This window comes from Thunnus thynnus, chromosome 10 (assembly GCF_963924715.1).
Source record: "Thunnus thynnus chromosome 10, fThuThy2.1, whole genome shotgun sequence".
Taxonomy (NCBI): Eukaryota; Metazoa; Chordata; class Actinopteri; order Scombriformes; family Scombridae; genus Thunnus; species Thunnus thynnus.
In genome coordinates, this window is record NC_089526.1 from 1,446,956 (window position 1) to 1,467,824 (window position 20,869).

General features: G+C 38.1%; 1 protein-coding gene, 1 long non-coding RNA gene and 8 other non-coding genes across 10 annotated transcripts in view; 2 read left to right on the forward strand and 8 right to left on the reverse strand.

Annotated features, from left to right (window-relative positions):
- The window catches only part of LOC137190771 (uncharacterized), a 14,064-nt gene extending 5,808 nt beyond the window's left edge, over positions 1-8,256 (reverse strand). Inside the window, exon 1 of the long non-coding RNA XR_010930283.1 lies at positions 8,135-8,256. This is a non-coding gene — a long non-coding RNA (uncharacterized lncRNA). The remainder of the gene's footprint in view (positions 1-8,134) is intronic.
- tmem116 (transmembrane protein 116) lies at positions 1,194-18,715 on the forward strand. The gene is made up of 11 exons (XM_067600382.1): positions 1,194-1,447; positions 3,860-3,906; positions 5,976-6,039; positions 6,148-6,279; positions 14,082-14,186; positions 15,349-15,398; positions 15,567-15,650; positions 15,762-15,897; positions 16,598-16,742; positions 16,842-16,921; positions 17,685-18,715. The coding sequence occupies exons 1-11, from the start codon at positions 1,382-1,384 to the stop codon at positions 17,853-17,855; spliced, it is 1,080 nt and encodes a 359-aa protein (XP_067456483.1). The 5' UTR covers positions 1,194-1,381; the 3' UTR covers positions 17,856-18,715.
- Positions 8,968-9,039, reverse strand: trnae-uuc (transfer RNA glutamic acid (anticodon UUC)). The gene has a single exon. It is a non-coding gene; the product is annotated as a tRNA-Glu (tRNA).
- On the reverse strand, positions 9,351-9,422 carry trnae-uuc (transfer RNA glutamic acid (anticodon UUC)). Its single transcript has one exon. It is a non-coding gene; the product is annotated as a tRNA-Glu (tRNA).
- On the forward strand, positions 9,529-9,600 carry trnae-uuc (transfer RNA glutamic acid (anticodon UUC)). The gene has a single exon. It is a non-coding gene; the product is annotated as a tRNA-Glu (tRNA).
- Positions 9,937-10,008, reverse strand: trnae-uuc (transfer RNA glutamic acid (anticodon UUC)). The gene has a single exon. It is a non-coding gene; the product is annotated as a tRNA-Glu (tRNA).
- trnae-uuc (transfer RNA glutamic acid (anticodon UUC)) lies at positions 10,428-10,499 on the reverse strand. Its single transcript has one exon. It is a non-coding gene; the product is annotated as a tRNA-Glu (tRNA).
- On the reverse strand, positions 11,036-11,107 carry trnae-uuc (transfer RNA glutamic acid (anticodon UUC)). Its single transcript has one exon. It is a non-coding gene; the product is annotated as a tRNA-Glu (tRNA).
- On the reverse strand, positions 11,282-11,353 carry trnae-uuc (transfer RNA glutamic acid (anticodon UUC)). The gene has a single exon. It is a non-coding gene; the product is annotated as a tRNA-Glu (tRNA).
- Positions 12,218-12,289, reverse strand: trnae-uuc (transfer RNA glutamic acid (anticodon UUC)). The gene has a single exon. It is a non-coding gene; the product is annotated as a tRNA-Glu (tRNA).
- Positions 18,716-20,869: the final 2,154 nt, after the last annotated feature.

A 20,869-nucleotide genomic window follows, 5' to 3' on the forward strand; every position in this document is an offset into this window, starting at 1 on the left:
TATCAAGTGTGTCTTAAACCAACAGTCAGTCATCAAATGAACATTAAAGCTGTTTTTCTTGCTGTAATCATTCCTCCTGTTCATACTGATCATTAGAAGATCCCTTCATAATGACCTTACAATGGAAGTGATGGAGGACAAAATCCACAGTCTGAAGCTAATATGAAGCTTCAGCGTCCAAATGAGTCAAATCAAGTAGATATCTTTCAACTGTTTCCTCTCACATCAGTTATTGTACATACAACAGCAGTCCACCTCAGCTAGAAACTGAAAATAGTTTAATTCAAAAACTGAGCATCAAAAATCTCCCATTTATAGATAAATCCATAAAAAATTCATACTCTATTATGACATAACTCCATGTTTCTAATCAATAACAAACCCTTTCTTTTCTCAGCCTGGACTGACAGACCAGTAATAGCCTGGGACAGTAGCTCATGACCTTCCACCACATACAAAACAACTATAACATACCGGACCACTGCTACTTCCAGTATATCCACTTAAAAGAAGTCAACATCCCCTCCCAAATATACAAACTCCTGGCATCCAATGACAGAACAATATCAGTCCCTACAGACATAAATAACCCACCAACAGATGTTAACTGGAAAAACGCATCCAGTAACACATTTTCTATGACATGTGCTTCCAAAACCCAACTAATACAGTGTAAAGTCCTTCATTGAACCCACATTACTGCTCACAGACTCCACCACATGGGCTTTAGCCACAATTTTAATTACCAAGTATTAACAGGAGGAATGATTACAGCGAGGAAAACCTCTTTACTGTTCATATCAACACCTGACTGCTGAAGAACTGTGAAACTGTCCTCTAAAGAAAACATTATAAAGAGAGCACGGGACGACGACGTCAACAAGTTACAAAGTGATTGCAAATAAAATCAATATAATATTTATTCTTGTTGTTTGCATCCCTGATAAATGCAAAAAAAAGTCCTTTCAAATGTTCAAATGTAAATAATTGGCTGACGTGACTCCAGTTAACGTTATTAATTATTTATCATGATCAGTGATGTTTCATTCCCTTCCTGACCAACAGAAACAAGAAACCTCAGAGTAAACAGCTTTTATTCTTTAGTTTGACTGATGTGAAGCACCAGTTTTATCTTCAAAACTGTACTTTTAGCACTTAGATGAGTCAGGCTCTGGTCCTGCTCCTGGGGGGGGGCATGGCCTGAGTGATAAAGTGGGCGGGGCCAGTGTGAATAAATCCAGCCTCTTGTGTGCTGCATGATAAAACCTCCTGCTGTCAGACTGTTGGTTGTTTGTCTGATGTTTTCCTGTCCAGGCTGCTCTGTGGTTTTCACTTGTTTAGTCAGATCCATCTGAGAGTGTTCAGGCTGTCAGCTGCAGAGATGCTGGAGGGGATTTTTACCAACAGCTCAGAGACGAACACTACCAGAGCCCAGGACTGGACGGAGGTCAGTGTTACACTGAGAGATACCCACTGGTAGAACGTAACTCAGTACATTTACTCAAGTACTGTAGTTGAGTACAGTTTTGAGGTATTTGTAGTTTACTTGGGTATTTCCATTTGATGCTACTTTATACTTCCACTCTACTGAATTTCAGAGGGAAATATTGTACTTTTAGGTAGTTAACTGAGTGTTTTCCAACTTGGAAGTTACAAGATAAATCAACAAATAAAAAAAAATTTAAAAAATAAAGCTGGTAATCATAACTGATGAACCAGATAGGTATCAAAACAAAGAAATACTCATTTCTGTTCATTTTTTGAATTATCAGATTTTTTGTACTTTTTTATTATAAAATACAACATAATTTTGCATCATAATGTCTGTAGAAACTGTTCACATAAAATAATCTGATTCATTGCACTGCAGAAATTTGCAACCTGTTGTGAGAGTTCATGAGTAGACAGTTTAGTTTATTTACTTGCACAAATAAGAAAAATGTATTAAAAAGGAGAGAAAAACGACTGTGCTGCTGAGTTTTTTTTCCAGAAACCTAAAGGGGGTTCATAAAGACATCTCACCGACAAAGAAAAACACAGCAGCATCTAAAACTGAGATTTATCAGTTTGATAAACTTTGATTTAAACCCAAAACATTTGGGAAGCACATCTACAACAGTGCATCATATTTAATAAGGTCATTGTGTGTTTCATGTAAAATTTAAATATGCAAAGTAACTGCAGACAGACGCAGTAGAGTCAAAGAAAACCCTTCAGGGATCAATGAACTCTTAACTTTAGTATAAAGTAGCAAAAACAAAGGAAATACTCAAATAAAATGCCTCAAGTTTGTACTGAAGTCTGGTATTTGACCACTAATACGACACCGAGGCATCAAGTTAAACATCTCTGAAATGAAACAAGTGTAAAAACATCCTTTAGAGAGATAAAGATCTATGTTACTCTCTGTGGAGGAGCCTTTTCATCTGGACGTATCATATTGGGAAAAAGAAACCTTCTCACACTACTGATAATGATTATTTTACTTACCTACAAACTAATCATTTAGTACATAAAATGTCTAAAAGAGAAACATTTTCCATCAAAGTTTACTAGAACCAAAAGTCCCAAACTGCTGATTTTGGTTTCCTTTGATATAAAACATGATGCAGTAAGTTGATCACATGATAAACAACTGAGTCGTTGTTATCAATGTCGATTCATTTTCAGTTGATCAACTAATTATCCGAATGCTCAGATTCACAGGTTAGAATTATATCATTAAGTGTAGAAAACTCCGTCTATTTAAATCATTTGTCTGAAAACAGAGTTTGGATGGATGCATGAATGATAATCAGCTGCAGAGCGAAGCGTCAGTTTCAGTCGTCGTCCTCGGACTCGCATCTTAATCTCTGAACTGTCTCCGGGGTTTTTACGTCTCATCTACAGTTTGTCTTCTTCTCTATTTTTAAACACTTTCACTTTCAACATCTGCAGTTCAACCAGGGCTCATATTTATCAGACTTCTCAGAATCACTTTTAGGATAGGTGCTGAAAGTTAGTTTAGGACTGAAAATACTCCAAAAATGCTCGGAGTCGGACTGAAGACTCATGTATGAAGCGTCCTGCTCTGACTGTCAGTGAGGACGACGACGACTTCTCGGAGAGAGACAGTGGCGTCGCCGTTTTACGACACTCACAGCCACAAAGAAGAAACTATGATGACGCGTTGTAGTTCTCTCACAGAGATACACAGAAACCATCCAGCCTCCGTAGACTGTAAACAAAGACTCTCACATAGTAGATAATGTGAAATCAGCCATATTTAACCACGTTGTTTTATAATTTCTATAATTCATGTTGCAAACCGCTGTATGACGTCTTCTCTTCCACTGTCCAGCTCACCTTTAACTCCTGTTAACTTCTGTTCCTACATGAGGGGAAAATGATTATTTCTGTGATGTCACACAGTGTTGGAAATGCAGCGTACGATCAGTTTCTCTGCAGCCTCAATAGATAATAAGATTTAAGACCTTATCAAAATATTTGACCTGTTGTAATGAAGCTGAGATTCATCAGTCTGTGCAGCCAGTAGGACGTGATTGTGCTCGTGATTGTGTTCGTATAAGTTTTAGTTACTCTCACCTTCAAAATATCTGTATAAACTTGATTTATAACTGTTTTAAAGCTGCATGTTCATCATTACAGAACTTTCTGTTGTTCGTAAAAAAATGATCTTTCAATACACTTAATCTAATCAAGCTTTCATAAAATATCTCCTAACATAATATCTCGCTCATTTGTGTTTACGTTTTCTTTTATTCACTCTTTAAAGTTTACTTGTTGTTTATTTATGTTTATTTGTGTTTGTGATGTGGCAGCAGTGATGTAACACTCAGCTGATCTCTCCTGTCTGCAGGTGTATGAAGTCGTCAGGTGGATCCAGCTGCTCATGGCTCTGCTCAGGTCAGTTAGTTCACCTCTGATCGACTAATACTACAAACACTACTAATACTAATACCAATACTACCAATACTAATACTACCAATACCAATACTAATACTACCAATACTAATACTACAAACACTACTAATACTAATACTACAAACACTACTAATACTAATACTACAAACACTACTAATACTAATACCAATACTACCAATACTAATACTACCAATACTAATACTACCAATATCAATACTACCAATACTAATACCAATACTACAAATACCAATATCAATACTACCAATACTAATACCAATACTACAAATACCAATATCAGTACTACCAATACTAATACCAATACTACAAATACCAATATCAATACTACCAATACTAATACCAATACTACAAATACCCATATCAATACTACCAATACCAATACTAATACTACCGATACTAATACTACCAATACTAATACTACCAATACTAATACCAATACTACCAATATTAATACTACCAATACTAATACCAATACTATCAATACTAATACTACCAATACTAATACCAATACTACCAATACTAATACTATAACTACCATTACTACCAATACAATTACTAGTTCAATCAATACTACAAATGACTGATTTTACCAATACTAATATTACAAAGAAGAAGAAGAAGAAGAAGAAGAGCTGATTTCACACAACTGAGTCACATTATCTACTATGTGAGAGTCTTTGTTTACAGTCTATGGAGGCTGGATGGTTTCTGTATATCTCTGTAAGAGAACTACAACACGTCATCATAGTTTCTTCTTTGTGGCTGTGAGTGTCGTAAAACGGCGACGCCACTGTCTCTCTCCGAGAAGTCGTCGTCGTCCTCACTGACAGTCAGAGCAGGACGCTTCATACATGAGTCTTCAGTCCGACTTCGAGCATTTTTGGAGTATTTTCAGTCCTAAACTAACTTTCAGCACCTATCCTAAAAGTGATTCTGAGAAGTCTGATAAATATGAGCCCTGGTTGCACTGCAGATGTTGAAAGTGAAAGTGTTTAAAAATAGAGAAGAAGACAAACTGTAGATGAGACGTAAAAACCCCGGAGACAGTTCAGAGATTAAGATGCGAGTCCGAGGACGACGACTGAAACTGACGCTTCGCTCTGCAGCTGATTATCATTCATGCATCCATCCAAACTCTGTTTTCAGACAAATGATCTAAATAGACAGAGTTTTCTAGACTTAATGATATAATTCTAACCTGTGAACCTGAGCTGAAGAGTTTAGTACTCAGATAATTAGTAGTAGAAGAAGATGCATTTATAGAGCACTTTTAAATATATTCAAAGACAACAAGGAAATTATTTACACAAGATCTTAGATCACTAAAAACACTAAAGGCACAAATCTGATTCATCACAACTCTGCAGCAAACACACACACACACACGTGTATTTAGTCATGTGTTTGTGTGCAGCAGGTCTTTATCAACTACTTTAAATTTCATAAGAACTTATCATGCTTTATTTAACTGCTATTGTATTTATATATTTTAACACTGAAAATGTGCCAAAGATCATTTCCACAAGTTCCTAACAAACTTTACATAAACACACTGCGGTCAGAGACTCATTACATTCATGTGCTTATTACTCAGTACATTAAGCTTCAATTTCAGGGTCATCAACACTGTAAGCGACCGCTAGGAAGGAGGTCAAAGGTCACTGCACTCACACAATAGATGGAAGAAATGTTCCTGTCAGTGTGAAATCAGCTGTTTTATGTTTTGTGTCTTAATTCTAGTCTTACTACACTCAACACTACTTACTACTACTAATAATAATACCACCAATATTAATGCTACCAATACTAGAAGAAGAATCATTTAATCAAAAATGATCTTAAATAACTAAAAACACACTAAAGGCACAAGGTAGCAGGCAGAATATTAGTCAAACGTTACATTTTTTAATGAAAACTTACAGTATTGATTAGTAATTACACTAATAGTATTTTTAATAGACATAATATTGTCCTCAGCATGTAAAATGAATATATGAATCCTTTTTAACGCTGGTCTGTGATGTGATTCACAGCACTCTGGGCTCAGGCTCCATCATCGCCTGTGTGATGTCACAGAGACTCAGCCGGAAGCCGGAGGTCAGTGTTTCTGCTCACTGGTCTGAAATATTTAATACGTAATATTTGTACTTTTAGTCACACGAGCAGAAACTAAAATTTATGAACTGTGCTGTGGGTTTTTTGCAGCTGCAGCCTCTGTTCCTGCTCAGCATGTCTGACCTGCTGCTCGCCCTCTGCTGGCTGATCGGAGCTGCTCTGTTCTCTCAACGCTGCAGCAGCCTGAACTCACACTGCTACCACCTGCAAACTGTGGAACAGGTAACTACACACAGCACTGCATACTGTATCCAGAGCCTGATATATCTTATTCTTCTGTGTCGTACATCTCCGATGTTGTCCAGAAACTATTAAAAACAGGTCAGTGAGCCAGACGGCTGCACTGGGTGACACGTTCCTTCATTATCATGCCACCTTGTCTCCTAGAAATTATGTTTGTATATAATATAAATAATTTGCAACAAAAAGAGAGAAGGAGGAAAGTGTTGAGAGGCGGACTAATGGACTAATGGTATTTGTTGACAAAAAGGAAAATAGAAAGAAACACCAGACTGAGGCTTCAGCAGTCTGAGTTAGTCATATCAAGTGGATATCTGACACATTTACAGTCTTTTTAGCATCAAATTCCCTCTTTGTGTTTCCTCAGACAGTGTTTCCCTGTTGAGCTGCAGGTGGTAGTATAGTAACAAAAAGAGGAACTTTGGCACTAAAAAGACTGTAACGTTGAAAGATATCTACTTGATTTGACTCATTTGGACGCTGAAGCTTCATATTAGCTTCAGACTGTGGATTTTGTCCTCCATCACTTCCATTGTAAGGTCATTATGAAGGGATCTTCTAATGGTCAGTATGAACAGGAGGAATGATTACAGCAAGAAAAAACAGCTTTAATGTTCATTTGGCCTCCTAACTGTTGTTTTAAGACAGACTAGAAAAATTTTGAGCTCGCCTTTTAATTTATTTTCCAAAAAGTTCTTGGCTTTTACTTCTTTTTTTCGTTATTGCTAATTTATATGTTTTCTACGGTGGCCCTGAGAGCTCAGCACACTGCAACTTAGGAAAACACGTGAAAAAAGACAAAACAAAAAGCAAAAAAGAAAACATCTTCAAAACATGTGCAGCATTTAGAAAAAAAATACAGCAAAGTGAAAAATAACTAAATACAGAAACGTGCCGCAAATACAAAAGAATCAAAACAAATCACAGCCACGACTGGCAGGCGTCTCCTCACTGTTCATGCATGATAGTTCTCTCAATAAAGACCTAATAGACAATATATATGTAGGCTGTTCTAAAGATTTACATCTTTAGCACGAACCAATTTTGGTCTGAGTCTGCACATAAGAAAAATATACAATTTATCCTTTTAAGTCCCTGAAAAAACTTCTGTATCTTGTTAATCAGCTCTTTACTATGCATCATGTCAACCAACATTAGAACCATTTCACACCAGAGATTTCTGTATTTACATTTCTTCTCTCTGGTATAAAATGCAGAGTCTTGTCTGAGAAATGTGATGTCACAATTTCATGAAACAAGAACTTTAATCTGATAGTTTGCTTGTGTTGCTGCTGTCAATCAAATCTGATCAAATTAAAACCAAATTAATTCATGACTGTGGATTTATTTTTTTAACTTGCTTATTTATAGTCACAAACATGTAATATTTAGAGAAACACTCGGCATGTGAAATCCAGCAGGTCTGTCGGGGTCAGACAGAGTCATGAGATTCTTTTCTTTAGGATGGGACTTTTGAGGTTTTGGATATATTGTTTTGGATATATTGTGGAATTTCCTGCTTCTCAAAACAAACCTTAAAATAGACATAATAAGGAACCTTGACATTAATCTCACCTTGACCGTGAGAGAGCGTCCATGGCTGGAAAATCTCAACTTCCTCCTTAAAAGATCAACTGAACTAGAAAACTTCAGTGGGTTTTTACTAGAAAACACATAACCTCCATTTCACATGTTTATCAGGGGAAACCTACTTCCACAAGACACATCACATGTCTGAAGAACCGTGTTGCTTCTGCACATTATCAAACATAAACTCAGTAAATTAATGCTCATTTCACTTAGTTTTGTACTCTGAAAAAACATTGGATTTACTTACATTTAAGCTTTTTAGAGGCTGGAAACGATCCAGAAGTAAATCTCAGGGGAGTGTTGGAGGCAGGTGCAGCTGATGATCATCAAAATTTAGATTTGCTCCCTCCTACCAGCTCAGGGATTGGAGGATGGACGTGTCAAACCTGTATCTCCTACAAACTGTTTGTAGTGATTTTCTTCCTGCTGGAAAACCAAAGAAACTGCAGCATTAAATCTTTTCTTACTTTTTGTACTTCACGATGAAGTCAGTTTGTTGTAGTCTTAAAACTTCTTAAACTTAAACAATCTGAGGACAACAAAGAGTAAATAAGGAAGTTGAGAGTGTTTTAGGTGGATTCCCATAGCAAGAGTTGAACCCAGGCCGCCTGTGTGAAAACTAGGAATCCTGACCACTAGACCATATGGGACCTAGTTTCACATCCTCAGAGCAGTTTTATTGGTTTATTAATAGTTATTTTACTATACCAAACTGTTGTGCCTCCAATTTCATTATTTTCTGGCAAATATGAACAATGTTCTGTTCAGTGTAAATGTCCCATGTGGTCTAGCAGTCAGGATTCCTTGTTTTCACCCAGGCAGTCTGGGTTCAACACCCTGTATGGGAATGTCAACGGTACATGCACACGTTTATTTTCTGTGAGTTAATTATGACTTGACTAAAGTATATGTTCAATGACTGAATACGTAAGAATCTTTATGTAATTTCATGCTGTGTCCCAATACTGTCTCATAAAGCCTGTGAACAACCTGCTACCTGTGCTAACTTCATTTTTACTGACTTTAACACAATTTACAACTGATATTCTGCTATAGCGTAAATATTTACAAGAGCAGCAGTTCCCATACCGGGAGTTGAACCCGGGCCGCCTGGGTGAAAACCAGGAATCCTTACCGCTAGACCATATGGGACACAAAATGTTCCGGCTTAATGTTAAAATATCTGTTGGTCATAACATTTCTTTAATTAATTTAAGCGTCACCATTCCCATAAAAACACACATTAGATAAGTGAAAATAGCTCTTGACAGTAGAATGTTGTGGAAATTCATGTACTGACTTTATACTTGTTGAGAGAATTTGGGGTTTTTCTGTTCACTTCAACAAAGACAGTTTTCTTATAGTAGCTTCTAGTGGACATGAGAGGAACTGCAATTTAACACAGCAGTGAGTTTGCAGCTTAATTACAAATAAACACTGACAGAGATGTAGGTGAACATATCTTCCCATACCGGGAGTTGAACCCGGGCCGCCTGGGTGAAAACCAGGAATCCTGACCGCTAGACCATATGGGACCTGGTTCCAGATTCTCAGAGGAGATTTGATGGGTTGCAAAGGACTCTGCTATTTTGGGATGATGACTTCATGATCTTCTGGCAGCCATATTGAACTGTCGTGGTGTCCCATATGGTCTAGCGGTCAGGATTCCTGGTTTTCACCCAGGCGGCCCGGGTTCAACTCCCGGTATGGGAACATCTACAAGCATGTATTTATTTCCTATGAATTCATTATGACCTAGAATCATTTAAGTAGCTCTTGAGTGTTTAAATACATAAGAACATGTAGTCTTGAGAACAGTGTATTCATGTAGTCTCATAAATCCTCTAAAGATCCTGCTACCTCAGCTTACTACGTTTTTACTGCTGAAGTCCTGCTCTACTGTAAGATATTACAGTAGACTGGTTGTTTCCAAACTTGGAGGTGAAGCATCTTGTCCCACTGTTTAACACACTTCAGTGCTAATTCAAGCTGTTAGCTTTTCTTGTGCTGAATTTTAGGGACACAGATAGAGGGTAAATATATGATTTGTTCCCATACCGGGAGTTGAACCCGGGCCGCCTGGGTGAAAACCAGGAATCCTGACCGCTAGACCATATGGGACCTGGTTTCACATGCTGAGAGCAGTATTTTTGTGTTCTAGTAACTTGTTAGGTCTGTTATCCCAGGATAAGCATTATCATGAGGTCACACCTACAGTGAGGACAGTGGACATGTCTGCGAGGAGATTATTAAATCACAGTCACAAGATAACAACATCATATCCTGAGATAACTGCCCTCACAAGTTATTAGCAACCCAAGTAAGCTGCTCTCAGCATCTGAAAACAGGTTCCATATGGTCTAGCAGTGAACTGAGGAGCCCTAACAGCAAATACCCTTCTACCCTGTTTCAAGCCTCGCTCTGGTAACTGAGAGCAACAGCTGGTCTGCAGAACTAAGAGAATGAACAGGGCTGTAAGGGATGAGAAGTTTAGTGCTTAATTTTAATTAAACACAGAAGAAGATGCAGGTGAATACATGTTCCCATACCAGGAGTTGAACCCGGGCCACCTGGGTGAAAACCAGGAATCCTGACCGCTAGACCATATGGGACCTGGCTTCAGGTTCTCAAAGCAACCTTGCTGGGTTGCAAAGGACTCTGCTATTTTGGGATGATGACTTCATAATCTTCTGGCAGCCATCTCAAACTGTTGTTGTGTCCCATATGGTCTAGGATTCTAGGTCAGGATTCCTCTTTTCACCCAGGTGGCCTGGGTTCAACTCCCGTTATGGGAACATCTACAAGCATGTATTTATTTCCTATGAATTCATTATGACCTAGAATCATTTAAGTTGGTATTGAGTGGTTAAATAAATAAGATCATGTTGTCTTGGGAAGAGTGTATTGATCTAGTCTCATGCTGAGTCCTAATACTCTCTCATAAATCCTCTAAAGTTCCTGCTGCCTCAGCTAACTTTGCTTTTACTACTGAAGTCCTGCTCTACTGTAAGTAATTACATTAGACTGGTTGTTTCCAAACTGGAAGCTGAAGCATCTAGTCCCACTGTTTAACACCCTTCAGCACTAAACTCAAGCTTTTCTTGTGCTGAATTTTATGTGTACAGATAGAGGGTACATACATGATCTGTTCCCATACCGGGAGTCGAACCCGGGCCACCTGGGTGAAAACCAGGTATCCTGACCACTAGACCATATGGGACCTGGTTTCAGACACTGAGAGCAGTTTTCTTGGTTTATTAATATTTATGATAATAATATCTTGGAGGTGAAGCATCTTGTTCCACTGTTTAACACACTTCAGTGCTAATTCAAGCTGTTAGCTTTTCTTGTGCTGAATTTTAGGGACACAGATAAAGGGTAAATATATGATTTGTTCCCATACCGGGAGTTGAACCCGGGCCGCCTGGGTGAAAACCAGGAATCCTGACCGCTAGACCATATGGGACCTGGTTTCACATGCTGAGAGCAGTATTCTTGTGTTCTAGTAACTTGTTAGGTCTGTTATCCCAGGATAAGCATTATCATGAGGTCACACCTACAGTGAGGACAGTGGACATGTCTGCGAGGAGATTATTAAATCACAGTCACAAGATAACAACATCATATCCTGAGATAACTGCCCTCACAAGTTATTAGCAACCCAAGAAAGCTGCTCTCAGCATCTGAAACCAGGTTCCATGTGGTCTAGCAGTCAGTATTCCTAGTTTTCACCCAGGTGGACCAGGTTCATCTCCTGGTATGGGAACATCAGCTGTACTTCTATGGTCTTTAACCTCAGATAAAGAACAGCTAACAGCTAAAACTTAGTGTGTTGAAGTGCAGTTTGACTAGATGCTTCAACACCCAGCATATGAACATGTAGTTTTGTAATTAATATATAATTTAGATGGAAATTTTTGTGTTGAAATGAAACAAGACACAAGCGAACAAACATTCCCATACCAAGAGTTGAGCCCAGGCCACCTGGGTGAAAACCAGGAATCCTGACTGCTAGACCATATGGGACACAATATGTTCAGGCTTTATGTTAAAATATCTATTGGTCATAACATCCCTTTAATTAATTTAAATGTCGACATTTCCATAAAAACACACGTTAGAAAACTGAAAATACCTCTTGACAGCTGAACGTTGCAGAAATCAATGTACTGACTTTATACTTGTAGAGATAATTTGGGGTTTTCCTGTTCACTAGACAATTTTCCCAGTGCAGCATATAGTGGACATGAGAGGAACTGCAATTTAACACAGCAGTGAGTTAGCAGATTAATTTCAAATAAACACTGAAGGAGATGCAGGTGAATACATGTTCCCATACCGGGAGTTGAACCCGGGCCGCCTGGGTGAAAACCAGGAATCCTGACCGCTAGACCATATGGGACCTAGTTTCAAGCCCTGAGAGCAGCTTTCTTGGGTTTCTACTCGCCCTTTGTGAGGTCAGTTATCTCAGGATATGATGTTTTTATCTTGTGACTGTGATTTAATGATCTTCTGGCAGCTATGACCACCATCCTTACTGTAGTTGTGATCATCATAATGGTTTATCAACAAACCTAACAAGTTACTACAACCTAGAATGCTGCTCTCAATGTCGGAAACCAAGTCCCATATGGTCTAGTGGTCAGGATACCTGGTTTTCACCCAGGTGGCCTGGGTTCAATCAGTTAAATGTGACATTATATCAGGCTCATTGGAAGTCTTGGTACAGAGTTGGATCACTCTTCATATCTGTCAACAGAGGATTGCCACAGATGGATGTGTGGACATTGACAGCCTGTTCTATGTCTCTGAAATCCTGCTTTAGTGTTAATAATTATACGTTTTGTTCCTTATGGTCCCATATCGGGATTTATACTGCATTCACATGCTCCTCCAATGGTCCCATTTCCCGAGTTGGGTCATTGTTCTTCTGACTTCATTGTGTTCATGAGCTTTTAAGTCTTGTTGCTGCACCAGTTCATTCCCTAAAACCACTAAAATATTGCTTTACCTGACTCGTTATCAGGGTTTATGCTAATAAATAACTTTTCTAACTAATCTAGGTTACTCTACATCAACAGCAACTAATGGTTACAACCTAATACCATCTTACAAATTGCATGCGAGCAAAACATTGATATGCAGTACGTGAATTAGTAAAAATGCCATCAACCAAACATTTACTTTCGTCCACCATATTTTTGCATTTATGACGACCACTTTCGGTCGTGCATCAAAATTTTCACCAACTTTCCAAGTTGTTGTTCCAACATGAGGGGGTTTTCAAGAGAATTTTCCCAGTTGGGAACTCCTTTTTCTGATTGTTCCAACACCACATGAATGCCATACGTTTTTAAGATTACATTTTTACTTTTTGAAATAAAACATGAGTTGTCCTCTTTGTAGATCATACTCAGAACCTCAGTGGATGTGTTCTTTATTGCTCAAGAAGTCAAGTTTAACTTTAGGTAGAAAACAAGTGTAATAACTTGCAAAGAAGTGCTTTGGAGCTCTGAAGAAGACATACTGCCACCAAAATGTCAGATCATTAAATAGTCTACAGTAAGGCAGGAAAGTTTGAGTGTTGTGTTGTCTTGGTACACCGGAGTTTGTTCTTATCCTGAACTTGTAGGTTTTTTCCAGTTTTTAAGTATTAAAGCAATTTCAGCTTCATTATCCTTCTAAAATATGACATGGTTGGCTACAGCATGAAGTGTTTCACAAAATAGTACAGAAGATTTGTTTGTTTATTTTTGCCCACGATAATCTCAAGTGTTGAAGTCATTATACTTATTTTTGCCCAAAATATGAGCTGTATTTAATCAATTAAACACTCAAAAACACCAGAATGGTCCTTTAAAAGTCATCAGAAGATGATTCTACAGTAAACAGATCCACTAATTAAAGTGACCCCGACTGTCTGGTGTCCAGAACCAATCTGAACTGGGTCAGTCCAGGATGAAATAGAGCAGCAGAACCAGGACAAACTTCAGACTGGATGTTAAGAGGGACAGAAAAACAATCCTGACCTACATTTATTGTTCAGAAGCACCGACCTCCGGGTCAGCTGATGGTTCTCTCCTTTTGTTTCTTCTCATAAAGTGCAAACGTGACACGAGAGTTCCCATTTAGGAAATAAGTGCAGTGAAAGTGATCGATGTTCACAAACCTGCTGTCTGATTTTGTTGTTTCAGGTTCTGTACATGACCTCCTTCTTCTACACACTCAACTACGTGTGGAACCTCTACACAGGAATCAGGGAGAAGTTCTACAGCTGCATGGATGGATATCCTGTACAGGTACAAACTAACATGCATCCATTCTTAGTTTACTTTAAATACTTTAAATACAACCACACACATACAAAGAACAAACCACACAAAATCAGACATAAAACCCACACATTTACAGTGGTGGAAAGTAGCTAAATACATTTACTCATGTAATGTATTTAAGTACAGTTTTAGGTACTTGTACTTTACTTGAGTATTTCCATGTGATGCTACTTTACACTTACACTCCACCACATTTCAGAGGGAAATATTGCACTTTCTACTCCACTACATTTATTTGACAGCTTTAGTTACTTTTCAGATGAAGTTTTGACACAATGGATAATATAACAAGCTTTTAAAATACAACACATTGTTAAAGATGAAACCAGTGGTTTCTAACCTTTTTGGCTTTTGACATCTTACAAAAAGCAGTGTGTAGTCGGGGTCACATTTCACATGTCTATGAGTTGTTAACAGCTCCACCAAATAGTGATTTTTCCCTCTAAACTTCTCATATGCTTTCATTTCAATAAATGTTCAAATGATCCAATATTTCAGCAAAAATTTAAAGATTAGAGAAAAAGTCCAAAAACTGAAAACAGATTTGTGTATCAGAACTTTGTTTTTCTTACTTGTAATGGAGTATTTTTACATTGCTGTATTGGTACTTTTACTGCAGTAAAAGATCTGAGTATTTCTTTTACTGCAGCACATTTAAGCCAAAAAGGAAATTTTATTTCCTCATTGTCATATACAAAATTATAACATTATGTGGAATATAAAGACTATTTACTTTTAACAAAAACACATTTCTTACCAGTTCTTAGCTACAGTGAACTTTCCCAAAGCTTAAGATAATTTCAAGCATCGTTATTTGTATTTGTTATATACACTGTCAAAGAAAAGTAGTGTTTTAGAGACACTCTAAATGTATTAATATTTATAATAAGATTAATATAAAAACATCACTCAGTACAACCAAGAAAATGTTTTTCTGGAAGCTCAGGTTGATTTTGAACACATTATTTGAAGGAGGTTTATGTTTGCAAATATACAAAGAAAGAATTGAATTGAATTTAGAGTCTGTGTCCATCCACCAGTTACCAAACTGATTCCTTAGAAAACTTTATTGATTGGTTCCTTTTGTTCATGTCTGAATATTTTTCCTGTCTGTTTTCCTCCCCAGTTTTCCAACAGAGTGAGCACCGCCGGCAAAATCACTGCGCTGCTTTCAGGGTGCGTATCAACGTGTTTAGTAACTCTGAAGGAAGCAGTGTGAATTTTATTTTCCTGTTTAAAAATAGAAAAACAAATTTAATCCTCTTCTGTACCAGAGTTCAGTCTGAAAAACATTTAAACATTTTGAGGAGGAATAGTGATTAAATGTCCTCTGTGTGTTTGCAGTGTGTTTCCTGTCCTGCTGATGACACCAGTGTTTATACAAGGAAACATCAGCCAATGCCAAACCAACTTCAGTCAGCCCTACAGGTGAGTCTCTGCAGGCTCCAACAGCAAAATGAAGGCAAAAATGTTTAAAAATGACTTTAAACAATACTTGATCATTTTTGTTTTGTCCCTCATCGTGCACCGTACCATCAGGTGTCTGCTGATGCACACCGGAGCGCTGTACCTGACCTCAGAGCACCAGCAGCCAATCAGAGCCTGCAGCCTGCTGCACACCTACTGCATCTCCATCTTCCTCACCACCTTCTCCCTCACACTCATCGGCATCATGGTGAGTTTATAAAAGTTTTACACATTAGTGTCAAATTCTTTTTGCTGTTTGTGTTTGTTCTGTCTTATTAGCTTGTCAGTTATCTGTAAAGACGTTGAAGTGTGGAATGAAAGGTGCTTTACAGATTAATTTGAGCATGACACAAGTATCACAAGCAAAAATGTGCAGTTTCCTGTGAGTTATCACACTAGACCACGTCTTTACATGCCGAGTCAGTCTGAGTTTACATGTTCATCGGAGATCAAACATGTCTCCTGTGATTTATGAGGAGAGCAGTGTGACAAGACTTCCTGTAACGCTTCTTCAAATAATAATATAATAATTATTAGATCAATCAGATTTTGATTAGAGTGTTCTATGACCTTTATTTATTTTTATTTAATCAGTTATTCTATTGTATTGCTGTTTTAAAATGTTTTACTCCTTATCTCCTTTATTTCTTATTGTTTGAGTTTTTCAGTCTTTGTATCAGATTTTAACTTCCTTCCTCTCCTGACCGAACATTTACATAATTAAGTTTTGTTATAAAAAATATTTTTTTGACTGTCCAAACAAAAAAAAACAGTTTGGCGTGTAAAAACGACAACTCTCTTATTTTTGCTTTTTTATTTATGGAGTTTGGTGCTACAAACCAAACAGTGATCAGTGACTTCACTCGCAGCTTAATTTCTAAATAAATAAATCTCCTCTCCTGCACCAGGTGCTCATGGGAAAAGCCCGTCGTATCTACCGGCGTGTTGTGACATCAAATGGTTACCTAGGCAACCAGCAGCGGGCCTCTTTCCGTGTGTTTGACCGGCGGATGCTCCTGTACCCGATGATTTTCGTCCTCTGCTGGGGTCCAGGTTTGTCCTCTTGTTTACAGATCACTATGGTTACTGGACAGCAGAGACAGGAGTTATGTCAGTTTCTTAAATGTGAATCTGTGTCTGTTGTCTCCTCAGCGGTTGGTCTGGCGTTCATGCGGTTGGTGAAGCCCTCCGCAGCTCAGGGCGAGGCCGGGGTCGTCCTCTACATATCACAGGTCAGCGTGCGGCAGGACTGAGGAAGTGTCTGAATTTCAAAGCCTTTCGTTGTTTATCACAGTCAGTAAAACTGTGATAACTCGTCCTGTGGTCTGAACAAATCTATAAAATTTCAGTTTTGTGCCATTAACTAAACTTGGCACCAAAGCTGCACACAGTGAATAAACACAAACAAGTTACAAGTATGAATTTTGGTCCCTAAAAGCATCACACTGAAGTTTCACATATATGCAGCTTTTAGAGGCCAAATATCCTACTTTGAGTGCTGAGTTCTTCTGAGTGAATCTGATGGGTCACAAGATGATTATCAAGTTTAAAAAGAAGAAAGGAAGAAAAAGTACTTCAGCTACACAAACTGCTATTATTTTTCAGATATTTTTTTTTACCCCTATTATCTATTAAAATGATCAAACTGAGAAGCAGCAGCACTCTTTGATTGAACTGCTCACATCTCAGAGACATATTTGACTTATGATGAGAGGTCACAAGGTCACAAGACAAAAAAGTTTGGTAACAACATGCAGAACCAGTGGTGGAAAGTAATATAAAATTCATACAAGTGCTGTACTTAAGTTTTACTTGTAATGGAGTATTTTTGTATTGCTGTATTGGTACTTTTACTTACTAAAGAAAACAAATAAAGGATGTGAATACTTCTTCCACCACCGTGCTGCACAGCTGAAACAATCCTTTAAAATGTGCTGAAATGTGTTGCTGCTTTATTATTTCCTGTCTCAGCTGTGACGTGTTTTCTGCCCTCAGGCTTTCACCTCGGCCTCTCAGGGTTTCCTCAACTGTCTGGTTTACGGATGGACGTGTGGACTTCTCCGCAGAGCCGGCAGGACGGTTTTATCTCGAGACGTGGACACTCAGACACCTCTGCTGCGATCACAGAAGAAGAGAAGCTACCAGACTCTGTGCACCACCAGCTGAAGGAGAGAAGACAAACTGAAAGGGAGCAGGTGTTTTCTCTTATCTGAAGCAAAGACACAAAAACACTGAGAGGGAAAACACCGCGGCTGTTTCACTCTAGAGGACGAAGACTTCCACCCCTGATCCTGAACCACTGAGGCGAGAAAAAGGGAAGAAGAAGAAGGAGGGGGAGTTTACGCCAAGAGGAAGAGCGATAAAGAAAACAGGATTTGAAAGAGACGTGGCTTCAGTCACTCTGAACTGACGAACTTCACAGGTGGTTCTGTTTCTGGTAAGAGGTTGCCAGTGACTCAGCAGCCACACATTTCTCCGTTTTCTATTTCTCTGTTGACGTGACTTTTCTTGGTCTTGACAAGCTGCAACATTTATTGACTGACTCACTGTATTCTATACTGTACATTTACTGCCAGACTGACAACTTACTGTTAACCTTTTCCTCTGCTGCGCTTGCATTCACCGTCACTTTTCTGCCACTCGCCACGTTTTACGCACTGCCATATTCCTTAAAAGGAGCTACGCTACCAAGAGTTTCATAGGCAACAACACGGAGGTTGACTCACAATTTGGAACAGCACTGCTCAGAGGCTCTGAGATGCTATTGATTTCTGAATGAATGGATATTTGGCATTATTTTTGGCATTAAAAAATATTTTTTTAGCCTGGCAGGAGTTGTTGTTGGCCTGGCCTGTACTATTCTTGGGGAACCATTGGACTGAGTCTCAGCATGATGGACGATGACCTTTTACAGTGTGTGTGTGTATATAGGGATGTGCACAGAGCCCAATATTTGTATTTGTATTTGTTTTTTTATTTGTATTTGTTGAGGCAGAGAAATTATTTGTATTTGTATACAAATAAACGTGGAAATAGGATTAAAAATCTTGTTTTTGTTTTCATTACACCTTTACATTTAGGATATTAAAGTGTTGGTGCTAAAGTGCTTCTTGGTAAGAAATGTGTTTTTGTTCTAAATACATCTGTCTTTATAGTCCACATAATGTTATTATTTTATATATGATAATAAGGATGTAGAATTTCCTTTTTTTGTTTTCTGGTTTTGGTTTAAATGTGCAGTGATGAAAGAAGTATTCAGATCTTTTACTTAAGTAAAAGTACTAATACAACAATGTAAAAATACTCCATTACAAGTAAAAGTCCTGCCATGAAAAATCCTACTACAGTAAAAGTACATAAGTATTATGAGCTTGATGTAGTTAAAGCACTGCAGTAAAAGTAGTGCTTTGATCCCTCTGACTGATATATTATTAGGGACCGAGCCCAAAAGACAGAGGACGACTGTAAAACAGTGTGTTTGTTTGTTTGTTTGTTTGTTTCTTTCTTTCTTTCTTTCTTTCTTTCTTTCTTTTGTTATTAGGGCCTGAGCACTGATTGGAAGGAACCAATCAATAAATCCACCTGTATTTCGTGTGTTTATTTCTTTAATATTGTGGGACATCAGACCTAAATTTGACCTGATAAACATGCTCAAAAACACACCGACTTTGGCACGCACATCAGGTCTGGTGAAAAATTTGATAAAATGTAAAAATTAACCCCCAGTGCTAAAATGTGCTCTCTAGCGCCACCTATTTAACTAAAATGGCCGCCACGGCCCGTAGGAATGTCGTAGAGAGAAAAACTCAATTATTTGTCTCATCAAAACCTACAAATCATACGCTGACACCCCTGACCTAAATCCAAAAAGAAGTCCGCAATTAGCCTTTCAAAATAAGACTTTGCCTCAATTTTGGCCTCCAAACAAACGCTATCTCCTTCGAGGGTGTTAATGGCATCGACTTCAAACTTTGATACATGACTTATGACACTGTGCTGAAAAAAAGTTGTTAAAAACTTTGTAATAACTTGAACGGTTTGGATTTTATGAGCCCCGAAATTTGCAGTGCTACAGTACCCTTACAATGTAAAGCTATGGGGAGCTATGACCTTTGTGTCAAACAGAGGTTTCTGATGTCTAAACTATAAGTCTGACCACTTTCAAAACTGTATCAATTGATTTGCAACAAAATTTCCTACAAAAAATATTATTTTTAATGTAAGATTTGGCCAAAGTCATGGGATTTATGAGGAGATTTCAGACAAAGAGTACTTTAACATTCTCCTCTCCAACTGACAGGAGAATGTGGAGGCTGGTCCAAAGAGGCAGAGGAGGTTGATCCTCTATTTTTTGGGAGGCAAGAGGGAGATCAAAATATAAAAAAGAATATTTGGTTGAAATTAACCAAATCTCAGTATTATTTACAACATATTTTTTCTCTCTTCTTTGGAAGAGACACGTAAAATGATGCTCCAAGGGAGGATGGCCTCCCTAACCAATCAACAACCAGAATGCAATATTGACATCGTGTTGGTCCAATGATAGTTTCCAGAATTCATCTTCAATTCTCTCCACTGTAAGGCAGAGTAGCAGCAGTAGATAGCTCCCTCCGTTAGCCAACGCAGCTGGCTGTTGTAGAATTTATCTCCTTAACAAGACTGCAGCAGATATATATATATATACATCTAAGCCTCATTTCTGCACCAACAGAGAACGATCAGAAACTTGCATCAGGTGTTTACATGTCCAACACATAACCAAGATACTTTATAGAAGCTGATCTTTAAAAAAGAAATTATAAAATGTAACCATTCCTACAACAGAACAAGGCATTGTAAGTTTGAGGTGGAGCACAAATGATAATACATCACAGGAGAGGCTCCAGATTCCCATTAAATGTGAGGCAACAGGTAATTGTGTCATTACTCTCATCACATCTTGACTGCTGTTCCATAGTTTGGTCGAATGCATCCAACACTCAGATTAAAGTCTCTCTCCACTTGGATGTTGTGCAGAGTTTGTTTTCACATTTTCTCTGTGCTCACCTTAAATTTCAGTTTAACACCTGGATGTACCTGCAGGATCTATGACATCACAACTAGTTTGGAGCCAATCGTGGTTCAGTATGCAACTTAAACAAGTGTGATGTGGAAACTTGAAGCCTCCAGTGCACAAACAC